Source organism: Adelges cooleyi, unplaced genomic scaffold, assembly GCF_023614345.1.
Source record: "Adelges cooleyi isolate 19-005CV unplaced genomic scaffold, UGA_ACOO_1.1 ACOO_flye_CR_arks_rails_tigmint_CR_PRNA_9, whole genome shotgun sequence".
NCBI lineage: Eukaryota > Metazoa > Arthropoda > Insecta > Hemiptera > Adelgidae > Adelges > Adelges cooleyi.
Window position 1 is genome coordinate 47,269 of NW_026096579.1, and position 14,779 is coordinate 62,047.

Genomic DNA, 14,779 nt, shown 5'->3' on the forward strand with positions numbered 1-14,779 from the left:
GCACCTGTAAATTTCCTCGCCTGTAATTTTTAAAAAATAAACAAGGTTTTTTTTATAAAAGTTCTATTTTAAATACGTATTTAAAAATATAACGGATGAGCTATGTAAATCCCTTACATAAATTGTTGAGAAATTGTTTTTAATCCAACTCGACGCATAATGGAGTTCCACTGGATTTAAAATGGGTAGGTTTTCTTACCAAAAAAAGCTGATACAGAGGCCAATATTTATTTTTTAAAAGCAGCACAGTGGGAGGGGTTGGAGCATTGTGATAGCGGAACATGTTGGGTAGGAGAGGTCACAGGCCTTCAGAAATTATTATAAATTAATTATTAAGGATGTTCTCTATTAATATAAAATGTGTAAATACAATTTGTTTCATTAATTTAAATATGAAATTAAAAAAAAAATTACAGCCTTAAACAATAAACAAAATTGAGCAATAATTGCTTTTAGATATACAGATAGAAACTATAATATAAATAAATGTACATAGAGGAAAAATAGTATTGTTAATTTTCAAGCAAAATTATAATATTATGTCAATAGTCAATATTATTATACAATACGACTTAAAAATATTTCAAGCAACATATCTCTGAAAACTTTGATGATTTGACATTACCGATGTCTGGATGCTATTAGGAATAGTGCACAATTTCAGAAAGTAGAAAGTCATCATGTTAATGGATAAAATTACAAGGGCGAGGCATATTGATATAATATAATGTTTGTGAAAGATGTAGAGAACGGGAGTAAAAAAGCGTTAGGAGTTGAATGAATTAAAGCAGCGAAAAGAGACATTGAAGAAACATGACTTCGGAAAATAGGTATGTCTAAAACAGAAAAATTTGACTGTTTTTCAGAATAAGATACATTAACTGTTCATTTGGAGAGCAAGTGGCAAATATAGTAAAGAAATTAAGTGTATTTTGGAATTCGGAATCAGTTATGATAGTGAATAGAGGAATTGAAGAAGACAGTACAGTTGAAATAACAATATCGGGTAGGTTTGTCAAGAATGACTGGGCTAGATAGAACTAGGAGGGATCGTATAAGAAGTGCTTCAAGAAAATATCTAATGAATTATTAGTCAGACACTTTTATACAATCTATTATATAAACTATGTATAATTATTGTATAAAATGTAAATTCCAAGCGGTTTTCAAACAGCTTGTATTTCTTCCCGTATAGCTTCAGCCAATAAAGATATTCCCTGAAATAAAAAGACACGTATAAGTAAGCACAATAGTTCGATAACGGAAGGGTTAGCTATAGCTTATAGGCAAGGGTGCATAACGTAAATTATACACACCCGGTCTACGTCTTCGTGGGATGCGATGGAAAACGAAACTCGGATGTAAGGCGATGGCTTCTTCGGATCGATCGCCAAAGCATAACCAGGTGCAAGAATAACATTTTTCTCCAAACATCTTGCAGTGACTAGGCATCTGGTGTCTTTCAGGCCGATTACTTTTAGCCACAGGAACATTCCTCCGCAAGGCACATACCATTCGGCTAGACCTACATCGTGTACGGTAAAAATATATAGAGCTGTAACATCGTATAATGCCTTGTAGTCGGCAACGAAGTAATCAAGAGGGCGAGCGACAGCGTGACCACTTTAAATACAAATAGACAATTTTTTTAAAAAGTCGTATCTCGCGTTCTACAAACGACTGTTGCACACCCTGCGTGTCCCTTCTTTCCCGTGTCTATGTAAGTCATATATGTGTTTGTAGTACATGGTCGCTGTAGTGAAACAAATTTCAAAAAAAAATATATGTACCAAAGAAATGTAATTTCATCATTCTGGTCACACTGCAGCTGGTCTTTTCGCTTTATTCATAACATTGTACTTATTGCCACCCCCTGACCTGTACCGTTGACCAGTGTAAAACACAACATAGTTCAACGGATCACTTACCGCTGAGGTGTTTTTTTACTGCCAGCAGCATGTGATCCCTCTTTTGTTTGTAGAACTTCTTGACTCGCAAGAAGTGCGAGACCAAACCTTCGTTGTCCCAGTGCGATAGCAGTTTATGGACCAATACCTGTGAAAGGGACGACGTGTGCATGGACGAAGTTTGCATGTGCAACTCCATTTGTCGTAGCAACCGGTTGTGTCCTGTGACGAATCCAACGCGCAAACCGGAGCTCATGATTTTTGAAAGCGAATCGAATCTCAGTACTCGACCCTCGGTGTCCATCGACATAAAGCTGGTGGGATGGACCTAGAAAACGTGCAACGGTGTTTTTTTTTTTAACTGTAGCTGTTCAATGGCTTGCAACCAACGTTATGGACAGCTATTGCATTGCCTTACGTTTTCGAAACTCAAATAGTAATAAGGATCGTCTTCGAGTATTAGCAAATTGTATTCACAAGCCAACCTATATATTTCTCGTTTTCTGTTTGTCGGTATTGTAGTGCCGCAGGGATTGCACGCGGTCGGATTGAGATAGATTACCTGTTCAAAACAGAAAATATCACTTTTAGAACTAAAAATGATAACAATATGTATTACACTATGAATTGTGTATTGGTTTGTGTTTTACTTTGGGCATTAATTGATTTTTCTTTTTTCTCGACGCCAAAACTTTTTCCATCTCTTTCACAAGAACTCCCTGCGAGTCTTGTTTGATTCCGATGATTTCCGCGTCATGCAATCTAAACTGGAAATAAAAATTCGATTGAAAAAAATAAATAGCACAGTGGGGTTGGGGAATAGTGGAGACGGGTAGGTCACAGGTCTACGGGAATTATTGTACAACCGAAAGTGATTTGAAATCACTTCTAAAAAAATGCTTCGGTGCGAAATTGTAAATGGTATAAATAATTTTACTGACAATATATGTAAATATATTACCGGTCACTCTGAAATTCAATTTTTCTTCTAAGTTACTATTTTGTATTAAATAAGTAGTACAACTAAAATGCTTAGTAATACTTCAGTGGAAATGTAAATGATTATTCAACTGAAAAACTTACTAAATCAATTGCGCCTGTGTATGTTGGATCTGGCATGATCACTGCATCGCCGCATCTCATACACATATCCACTGCTTTTGACAATCCCTCTTGAGCACCACTGGAGACCATAATACTTTTAACTTTCCAATTTTGTGCTCCATGGTATTGATCTTGAATTTCTTTTAACTTATTTATAAGAGGAGTGTATCTAAGGATAATAATAGTAAAATAAATTAAAATGCCAAACGTACTTCAAAAAGGTGTACCGTGAGAAAGTTTATACAATATTATAAAGGCCGAATTGGGGCTATCAACCAAACTAAGCTTTGTATAAAAGCGAAAATTAAAAAAATTGTGTCCTAATGTTGTTACGTTACACGCACTAAAAAAATGTACAGCTTTTATGGAAATCTGAGAATGATATTCATATTTTATGATGCATTTTTTTTTCTTAAAAAACGATAGCTATTTATGAGATAACTATTTTAATCCGAATTCTTTAATCAATATCTCGATCGATTGCAAATAGTATATAGTATGTGGGTAATTAGTAAGGTCAAAAATAAAAATAAATATTTTTCCTAAAATTTGTAACATTCTGAGAATTTATCAAGAAGGAGTCAAACAATTTTCTGACGTGCGTTTTATCGTTAATTATTTTTTATATAATTTGGTTTTTTGTAATATAGTTTTAGTGAAACGTGTATTCGCCGTATTAATACAAAATTATAAGTGATGGTGTTTTAAAACTTTCACGCTTCTTTTATTAATTAAACAACAAATTACAATCTAATAAAATATCAGTTATGACTCTTTGATCTTAAGAGATCTTGATATGTCAATGTTTTATTACTATAAGCATTCATTATAAATTATATAATTATATTATTAGTTAATAAAAAAATATTATTAATAATTATTATTATTATAATCAATTCTAAAAGTAATAGATAAATCTAAAATTTTACACTAGAAAGGGTTTGCGTTAACTTTCAATAGTTTTTTTTTTTATAATTATATGATTTAATAATGTTAGAGATAATTAGAATATTAGATACTTATTCTACAATTGCAATATATTAAGTTTGATAAAAAAATATTGTTATTTTTTTCATTATTGAAATTAAAGATTAAATAGTAATAATAATTCACTAATGATAACTTACTTGATTAAATTTAATTTTTGTTTACTACATTTTAGATAACAAAATTAGTAATCGACCATTTCCTTTGTCGGTCGAAACTAGTTATATACAAATTTTCTTAGAATGAGATGGGCAAACCTTATATAGCTGCTTCCGTAAAACAACGTTTGAAGTGCAAATTTTGAAAAAGGGTTTTTGCGGTTTTGATGACATGAACAAGTAATTTCCTAATGGTAGATAATTAATAATAGGTACGCTATTCACTACACATTTGTTACGATTGTCTATCTTTGTTAAGCGAATAAAAAATGTTAAAAAAACTTATTTTTCAATTGACGTCCTTTGTAAAATTTAATTATTTGCGGTTAGGTTAGTTTGTCCTTAAGAAGCCGCGATGAACAGTCAACACTGTGTGAAGACGATTCTAATTACCTTAAAAACTTGTATTACGTTGAAAGATATGCAAGTCCCAACGGACTGTTCATGTTATATTTAACAAAAAATAAATAAAATTTGAAAAAAAAACCGTTAATACTTAACCGGAAATACTTAATAACTTATGACTAATAATTTATTACAGTTTACCCATAAGTATGATTTTGTTATTACTTGTTTATTTAGTAAATTATACCGTTATAACTATATTGGTTGTTTCAATATGAATTAAATACTTTTAATGGATTTTTTAAATTATTATTATTTTGGCGTACAACAAAACGGTTTTTTTATAGTTTTTATTCCATAGAAAATGTGCTACAAAGGCCAAATATTATGTTTTCGTAGTCGAATCTAAGATAAAATACATAATATATAAGATTATATATGTATATGTATATATATGGCAATTAGCGTATTTACTTTATCTATTAAATAAACGATAACTTACAATTCTTCAAAATTATTTTTAAAAAAAAAATAATATATATATATTTTAATGCATTTTTTCGACTGCCAACATTTAAAACAATTTTAAAGAATTGATATTTATCGTTTACGTAAGAGATAAAGTAAATATGCTAATTGGTATTTATATATTTATTTATATTATATAATACAATTAGAATATTTAATGCTAACTGGCTATTGTAGTACGTTTTGTATAAAATGATCACACTATATAATAACATAATATCACTATACTATTAATATTACTATAATTTATTTAATAATATTTAATGCTACGTAATTTATCGAAGATTGTAAATTTTATTCCGTGTGATGCAATCTTTTTAGCATGTTGCAGAAGCTAAGAATACAAATGACCTAGTCTTTTGGTAGGGCACAATGGCAGACTGATCTATCTCTCCTAATTCGCCAATAAAGTAAATGGCTATAATATAAATCTCCAGAGTAGGGTAAAAATAGCATTTTTAAAATTTTGAAAGTATCGCAAAATAACCCAAAAATTGTATAATAATAATTTCAGTTTAAAAATTAAGTTTAAATTTTCATAATCGTATTTTAAAGATTACAGATTGCGGATCATCGAAATACTAAGAATTCGTATTTTGCCTAACTATGTAGCTTTTTTAAATTACACATTTTGGGGTATTTTCATACACAAACAATCACAGAATCCTAATGGAATAACTTTATGAAGGGTAGTATGTAGTCCTTAATGTACTTTGCCTCTGCTCTTATTATTTATAAAATACTTACCCAATTGATGGTAAATATTGCAACGCTGCAGCTAGTTCGCCTTCGTTGAGCTTAATAACTTCCCCGGATGCTAGTTCTACGTCGAAACCTTTGAAAGGAAACGTATGTACATTAGGAACACCTACTCCTAATTTTATACTTCCCGGAGGCAATTGGTCAACCAACCTAGCTGCAATGATCAATAATAGTACCCTTTTTAGTATTGAGACATATTCATATTATGATAACTTAGGTTTTCGTAATTGAAAAGCAAAGCGTTGTAGTTTAATTTACAAAATACATTATTTTTTTTTTTTTTTTATTACAGTTTTACATAATTTCTTGGCGTCATAGGTTTTCATAATTTTTATAACTTACACAATTCTCGGAGTTCAGAAGGTTTTCGTTTGGCTGTAGTGTCGTTAAAAAAATAAGTATAGTCAATTTGTTTCGGTTGCAATTTCATAGCAGGCGAATATTCGGGTATCGAACACTCTTTAGCGATAGCCAAAGAACCATCTAGGATCGGACAAACTTGTGATTGAGACATGATCTGAAAATTAGATAAGACTAAATCTAACACCAATCAATAAAATATGTAATATTAACGGCTAACTGATCTGCCGTTAGCGCTGAAGATAACAATGATGTTGCCGAACCACACGATACGCAAAGAATGTATTATTTTATGATATTAATTTCTTTATTATAGTTTATATATAACCATAAGTTGCTAAAGTTTTTTAAATGATTTTCCTAATCAGCAAAAAAAAATATATTTTCGAATTATGATAAAAAAAGTTAGTTAAAAAATGTGTTATCATAAAACATTTCGTTACTAATTTTTTTTTTAATTTAAAAATTCATCAATGGTACTTTTCGGCGATATTTATAATAGTTTTCAATAATGTTTTTTTTTGACAAACTATATAATTTTATTGTTCTTTCAAACATGTTTCAAAGTAGTTTATACTTATTAATTATAAACTTTTTTGATTTATTTAAAAACATGTTTTCCAAATAGTATATATATAACAAACAAAAAGTGTGTTTTATTATTTTTAGTTAATTTTTTTTAAAATTAAGGTTACTTTATGCTACATAACATTTACAAAATATCTCATGTCTTAAATATATTTCAGAAAATGTTGTTAAAACACAATATTAATTATTTAAACTATTAAAAATATGTAAAATAATTGTTGACACTATTGATATCAAATGATAATGTTTTTTAATTTATTTTTAACCACGTCAATAATGTAAAATACATTTTTTAAAAATGTTTTCTTTTAATACCGTTTTAACTTTAAATATATTCTGGTCGTAATATTAATGCATATTACAGTTTTATACTTGCTACGTGGGTCTACATTATTAACTTGATAAATTCACTTAAATCTTAATTAAAAAAATTACAAATTACCTATATCATCAATTGGTTTTCGGTTTTATGTATTTTAAAATGTTATTGTTAAATAATCGAAAATGTATTAAAACAATAAGTGTTCAATGAAGTATAAAAGTAGGTCCACGTAAACACAGCACACGACGATCACAGCAACATTAAAATGTATGAAAAGGTATATTTAATATGTTAGTTTAATTAAAAAATAAGTTTACGTATTTGTTTTGTCAAATTATCAGTTTTTCGGTTACGATGAGAATCGGTGCAACTCCGAAGCGAACACTCAAATGTATTAAACTGTTCTAAAACAACAACACTAACGATTCAAAGAGATGTCCAAATTTATTCTGACGATGGAAGAGGTTAGTGATCTGCTTTATATATATTTAGACGTGTCGATTTGTATGTATTAATACTAATTTTAATACGTTACTAAATATATATTTATATATTATTCAATTAAATATTCATACAGTATATCTATTGAGTTTGATAAGAGGTAATAAGATAATGTGAGTGACCATTAGTCATTTGGTTCTTAGATTAACGTAATTGAGTACCTAGAGTTTATTCAAAACGCAATAATAATAGTATTAGTTATCAGATTTCTAGTAGGCGTAACCTGAGGTGAACGTGGAATGTACAAATTTTATCTGAGTTTTTCAGTCTGTGTCATCCGCGTAAGGTTTCATTTGGTACCTTGAATATTTTAATTACAATTTTCTTGAATATGAAAAAAACAAAAACCCACAAGTCGTTATTTATTTCATGACTTATCAACTAAGTTAAATCAAATAATATTGTATTGATTAAATTACACGTTTAAGTTTCATCACGCCCGTTACTCCGTAGTTAAATACATATTATTATCTTGATGAGCTACTTCATATTAGTGCATTAAAAAAGCCAACACAAAGGGGATGGAGAGATCACAAGTCTTCAAGAACTATTATAACTGAAAGCGATGTCAAATTAACGTTTCGAGGCGAATCTGCATATGGTAGAAGTATTAAATGTCAATTAAACCATTGTAAATGTAAAAATGTGCCTGAAAATATTTTTTTAGTATAAAGGTGGTACTATAAGAGCTGATCATTTTCCTATGATAATTCGTCGCCCATTTTATTCTTCTATCGTTATTAACAGTATAATGAAAATGTTTTTCGGATACCTTTTGACTGTTGATTCATTCATACATGGAAATTTTGCACGTGTGTGATCCCCCTTTCCTTTTTTTTTGAGTTTTTCTTTAATATATATTAAATCTACTTTCAGTTTAGACTTTAGTCGTAAAACTTCGCTTAAAAAAGAGAAATATAGATAGTTTCCACTCCTTCTAAGGAAAAGAGTCTTTTAAATTCGTTTGTTTTGTCAACATATACTATGTAATAATTCAAGTAAAAAATATTCCATACAAATTACTAATTCCACTATTTTTAAAAAAAATTATGGGGCGCCTTGTTTTTAAGTTGATAAAATGTAATTTTTTCCCGTATTTTCCTTAGTTTTGATGAATAAGAGGTGAACTTTTATATTTTTGGATCATTAAAGCGCCATTAAGATACGATTTAGGATCTATAGACTGGCTACAAAATGAGATCTGTTAAGACATTAGTGGTTCAAAATATATCGTGGGTCCAGACACAATAACAAAAATCATGGTAAAATCGGTAATTTCTTAGCCAAGCTAGTGTTAGTCTATTTTTTACGATCTACATTTTTACTTGACTTAAGTATAGCTATAAATTTGTTTTTATTTTTAGACTTTTTTTTTAAATACAACTATTGAGTTAATCTAGATAACGTAATTGTTAAGTTTACTACAACAAATAATAATAACCTTTTAAGTCAGAAGTGACGCGTCCAGTCTTGTTTATCAAGATAATGTGTAATAACATGTTATGACTTACGAGGGGCTTAAATGTCAAGGACCACAGCAAAAAATAAATAGGAAAACAATGTATAATGTAGTGATATGTTATATCTTGAATTATAAGTACCTACTTAATATTTGAATGCAAATATACTACAATTAAACAAAAATCCAGCACAGTGGGGTCGGGGCATAGTGGGGACGGAGATGTTACATGTTTACAGGAATTATTATATTTGAAATTGATAAAATCACTTTTACATAACCCCTTCGATGCGAATCTGTGGACAGTAGGTTCAAACCAGTACAGTTCAAACCAAGCACAGTATAAACCAGCACAGTAAATAAAGTATTATACGAAGAGACTAGTAGTAGCTGTAGTAATAGTAAGTGAGTAAGTAAGGGAGGTCCAATATTCACAGATAAAAATACAAAATTTATCGATAAAAGCATTATTCCTAATGACAATTATGTGCTTAAAAATTGATTTATAGTATTAGGATGAATAGGATTAGGGTTGATCGTCTGTCTATAAAAATGTATTGTCATAGTTACCCATATATCGTAATTAACAATATAATGAAAATATTTTCATTGCTTAGGTACTGACTGTTGATTCACTCACACACAGTACTATGTTTAAATAATATTCTATAGAAATTTGAAACTCATTCAAATATTCTCAGAAAAGTTCTAGAGCATCGTAATTTTAAGTTGAAAAATATGTAAATTTGTTGGTTGATTTTCTCGAGGATTAAGGGGAAGGGGTGATTTTTTTAAACTTTTAGCCCGATAAAGTACCTTTCAAGCACGATTTATGATCTATAAAAATGCTACACGAAGAAATCGGTTCAACGGCTTAAAAGAAATCTTGGGTCCGGACAAAAAAATAAAAAATACACATTGTAAAAACAATATGTTCTCAGCTCCTCATCGAAGCTAAAAAAATAACACAGTTTAGTACTATTTTAAAACAGAACCAAAATACATAATTTTGTTTTTTTAAGGAAAAATTACGTGCTAGAAAAAAATTAAAGCTACATTTGGAATTTGAGAAAAAAATATTTATATTTTGGTTCTTTATACAAAAAATATAAAATTTTGTTATACGTTTTAATTAATCACCTACAAACACACGTATAAAATATATCGAGTTTATACTTACAGTTATTTCCGTACAAGTGCGAGTAGTTTGAGACGATCAACCGTTAAACAATAATCAATGTTTTAATGTTATAAGACAACCATGGTACTTAACATATTATGTTTTTATTGCGTTACAAATGAACACTAAAATAACATATCGCCAGACACGAGTAAACGTATAATATTTCCTACAAAAACCGTTCACTAGATTATAAAATTGAATTTTCAGAATTTTACTAAAAGTGTTTACTCGATTGGCGATAATAATATTTAAGTATGTTAGTTTTTAGAATACAAAATACATTTTCACGATTATACCTACAAAAAGTACCTACCTAATCTAACAAGGAACAACACACGTGGTCTGTCGACAGCAACCATGAACTTTGAAATATATAACACCAGCTTAACATTATAAATCAGGTGTACTCATTTATTACATTTTTATCATTAAAAAGCGTAGATAGTTGTTCAGACAGATTGATGGGTGTTTTATTTTTGCACAACAAAGATGTAGGATCTATTGTATTGGTGATTTTTTTTTGGATAAGTATAATTTGAGTTTGAGGGATTTTTGTTTGGTCGGTTGACGTGGTAACATCAACTAGTAGCACACAGGTCGGTTGATGTAGTATAATATATTAATGTAGTAGTATTGTTCTGTTTAGGAGATCTGTTTTGGCCGGTGTGTTCATTTTATTATAATTGTTCATTCCGGGGAAGTTTAACCGGTCGTTCTTACATGTTGGACATATTACCTGTTTCCCGCCGTGATGAAAGTGCTATCAGAACCTCGGTAAATGCGCTCTCGTGCTTTGATAACAAACGTACTGTACTGTCGGCTGGCAAACACGTACTGCTGGCTCCTGTTCTGCAAGGACAAGTTACAGTGATTAGCTTCAGGTACTCTGATCGTGAACAAACATTTTTTTTAAATTAGTTAATACCGTTTTATAAGAAAAAATATACAAATATTATATATTATTGAAATCAGAGCTTAAATGTAGGTTTTTTAAATATGAACAAAATAACAATTAAAAAAAAACAATGTTTTTTGATAAAAATTATCGTTGGTTTATTATTAAAAACCATAAAAAAAATGTAAAAAAAAAAAGTTGTTCGAGTACTATCTATTTTACGTTATGAACGCATCACAAACCTACTAGGTTTCAACATAACAGGTCGATTCGTTTTGGTAGCATTATCTTGGTCGCAATCCTTGAAGATTTTATTTTGAAAAACTGCTCCTATGATGGCATTAGTTTAGCGTTGGCCTAAAATTATTATAACTTCATTGAGAGTTGTTGCAATCGCTTGATAATTTTTAATAAATGTTTATAATAAAACAACATTTAAAAACATTTTTTTTAATCATCTAATGGACCTTTTCCGGTGCTTTTTATTTTGCTAAAAAAAATGTCTTACAAGAAATAGGATGATGACCCTTGAGTAATCACATTTTGATATATTTTATTTTTGTTTGCAAGAGGAAATATTTCTTACAGACCGCATTCAATTTCGTTTTTAAAAGTACAATTTTAATGCAGCCAAGTGATAGTTTAAAAATTACTAATTTTTTAAAAAATTGTTTTATTCACACTTTGCAACTACAATTAGTCTTAACGGTTACATACTAAATATCTTGATAGTGAATTAGTAATCCAGCTTAATGGTTTATGGTTATGATGTGTAATATTATTAGAAAATTGTGGATGAGAACAAGTTATCTTTAAACAATTCTCCGTATTTTGATCAATTTTTAAAAGTTTTTTTAAACTTATATTTTTATACTACAAATAAAATTGAAGTCTGACTGTAAAAAATTATTCTCTCTCCCCACAAAAAAAAAAAATAATAAAAATCGGATAATTTCTAACTAATTTTATTACTAAAATAGCTATAAATTATACAAAAATATTATACGTTTAAAGTTAAATCCTAAGGCTAATCCAAACTAATCTGAAAAATAAGTTAACGTGCTCCACATGTTTACAGTAGCATGTTTTTTTGACAAATATTGCCGGTTTTTGCAATTTAGTAGATTCTAATATCAATAGTAATTAAAAATTATCTATTTAATACTTACTATACTCTCATAAATATTATGTAAACTCTCTAATATTTTCCATCGTGTATGTTCTATGTTAGGCATACCGCTTGGTTTCGTGTATAATATTATTGTGATAGTTGATATCTTTTGTAACATTTATGTTAACTACACAGCAAGTGATATCGGTTATTATTGTAAAATTATTTATTTGTTTTTAAATGAAAAACGGCATTTTGTACATTGCCTATAACTAACGTGTCATATATCAGTTTCTATTAAAATTGATTATAACATGTGTGAAAATGAAATACTTAACTGTTATTTAGTTTGGTAAGTGAGTTAGTAAAATAGTATACACATACATACATAAATAGTTAATTTTCGATAAAATTATAAAAATAAATCTATATTACACCTACAAATAAATATAACAAATATTGAGCTAACATAATTTTTAACTTGATAAATATTAAGACTTGGACTAGGCACTATGTATATTATTGTAAACATTTATTTTTCAATCGAAATGTAAACGTGATCGAAATCTAAGACTTTTAACAAACAAAAAAACTGATTCATAATATTACCCAATAAAGGCTATAAAAAAACCGGATTTTATTATTTAATTAACGATTTTTTTTACAGCTAGTACATACACGCAAGCTAGATAAGTAAAACCGCTGTGTATATTTAAAAGTGATACCCTAAGAAGAAGGTCGTATCAACACTCAACAGTACTATTTTACAATACACGTGTGTGTACCTATTCCAAAATTGAATTTTCGATTACTCAACTCATTTATTTCCTAATATACACACTTCAGTTTACATTATAGTCTACTGTACAAAGTTGTTAAATTCGTGTAATATTGCATCAGACGAATATTCAACACGAGTTATGTATGTATTTTTATAATATCATTAGTTGTAACACATGGTAAGGAGCCTGGATACATTGCATATTATATGGGGTGTCCACATTCCCCTGATAATCCCCACGTACACAACACATTGTATGAAAAACATAGTGCGTACTTAGGTCAGAACAAAGTTGAACTCTTGTATGGTAAAAACAACTCTATCGCACAAGTCAGTATGTCTAGCTTCCTTGTTCAGCATCTCAATTGATTCATAATTTACATTTACAAAAAATCCATTTATGGCTTACGTTTTTACACTACTATTATTATTATTCTACATTTCATCAAAAAGGTTAAAACCGTGGATCCGTAACTCAATCTCCGATGATAGATTAAATGGGTTTGCTCTATTGTAGATACATAAAAACATTGTTAAAAGGCAATAATAAAAAGTTATTGAAGGGGTTTACAATTATTTTGTAGCACCCAAGGCGCGTATAATTCTTATTTTAACAAAATTAATAAGTTTAACATGTACAAAACTTGCTATGACTTATGAGTATAGAAATATCGAATACGATAACTAAATACACATGAATTATATAAGATAAAACATTTATGTATTTATTAGTAATTGTTACTTTACTATAATATAAACTTACAAATATTAGGCTCTTGTGTAATCTTGTGTTGATTATCTTTTCTTGTAGGGTACCTATGCTATACTATAATAAAGACACTAGAGGTTTACCAAAAGAACTTAATCAAACATTTTACTTTGAATTTTGATCTTGCCCCAGGTGGGATTTTATCCTGCGGGCGCGTTTGCTTTCTCCTAACAACTTATTGATTGCGTCTGATTCAATGTCATGTATTATTTTAGTTCTCATCTATCTGTTCTCACTACGTATGCACTATGCATAAATCGAGTAAACGATAAAATAAGAGATTGTTGTATTGTGTATTATTATTTGTTAAAATATTTGCGCATTTAGCGTGACGCAAATAAAAAACGCTTGCAAAATATTTCACACATTTTCTCAGTTGACCTAAAAAGCCTAAAAACATTATCTTGTTAAAAATGGCGTCTATTGTATTATAACATATTATATTATTTAATGATAATTATTATTTTCATTGGCCATCATTCAAGTACACATTAAAATACAGTTGTCACTTTTTGCACAAGACAGCAGGACCACACTTCATCTTAATCCGGTATTCTTTCACAGTGTCTGGAGAGGTATTTCTTTTGACTATTCGAGTCCACTTATTTGTATATTTTTTACATGTAAATAGTTATGACTTATATTACATAGGGTCTACACTAGATTATCTATGTCTAGTATATACCTATTAATACTTGGGTACCTATGTAGTATTATTATAAAATACCTACTGCGCAACAGCTAACAAAGGATAGATATTATGTCGACGACCGACGGGTCATTATTATTGAATGAAAATGTCTAATCTTTCCGAATAGAATTTATTGGATTGCCGTTAAATTAATTGTACTTTGCTACACTTATTTAATCAACGAGGTTTTTTTAAAATTTATTTAATAGTATGTCCTTAGCTCTTGCGTGATGAACTTTGTATTTGTTTTCAACGCGGTTCTTTATTCCAAACGGGCTTACGCTTTTATCTTAAGTTAACCTATTATCCCAAGTGTGATTTAAATACA

The 14,779-nt window shown here is 29.2% G+C and overlaps 1 protein-coding gene across 5 annotated transcripts in view; it reads right to left on the reverse strand.

Moving 5' to 3' along the window:
* Positions 1-212: 212 nt before the first annotated feature.
* LOC126846821 (kynurenine/alpha-aminoadipate aminotransferase, mitochondrial-like) overlaps positions 213-14,779 on the reverse strand; it is a 62,831-nt gene continuing 48,264 nt past the window's right edge. Inside the window, exons 1-9 of one of the 5 annotated variants that reach the window (XM_050586622.1) lie at positions 10,202-10,402; positions 6,134-6,308; positions 5,777-5,945; positions 2,991-3,180; positions 2,558-2,674; positions 2,326-2,469; positions 1,929-2,235; positions 1,317-1,525; positions 213-1,217 (exon numbers count right to left, since the gene is read on the reverse strand). In XM_050586622.1, coding sequence (XP_050442579.1) covers positions 1,167-1,217; positions 1,317-1,525; positions 1,929-2,235; positions 2,326-2,469; positions 2,558-2,674; positions 2,991-3,180; positions 5,777-5,945; positions 6,134-6,305 — 1,359 coding nt within the window. In that variant the 5' untranslated portion in view covers positions 6,306-6,308; positions 10,202-10,402 and the 3' untranslated portion in view covers positions 213-1,166. Of the gene's footprint in view, positions 1,218-1,316; positions 1,526-1,928; positions 2,236-2,325; positions 2,470-2,557; positions 2,675-2,990; positions 3,181-5,776; positions 5,946-6,133; positions 6,309-7,181; positions 7,558-10,201; positions 10,403-10,940; positions 11,056-14,779 lie in introns of those variants that run through there. The other 4 variants (XM_050586621.1, XM_050586623.1, XM_050586620.1 and 1 more) reach the window with 4 other exon arrangements.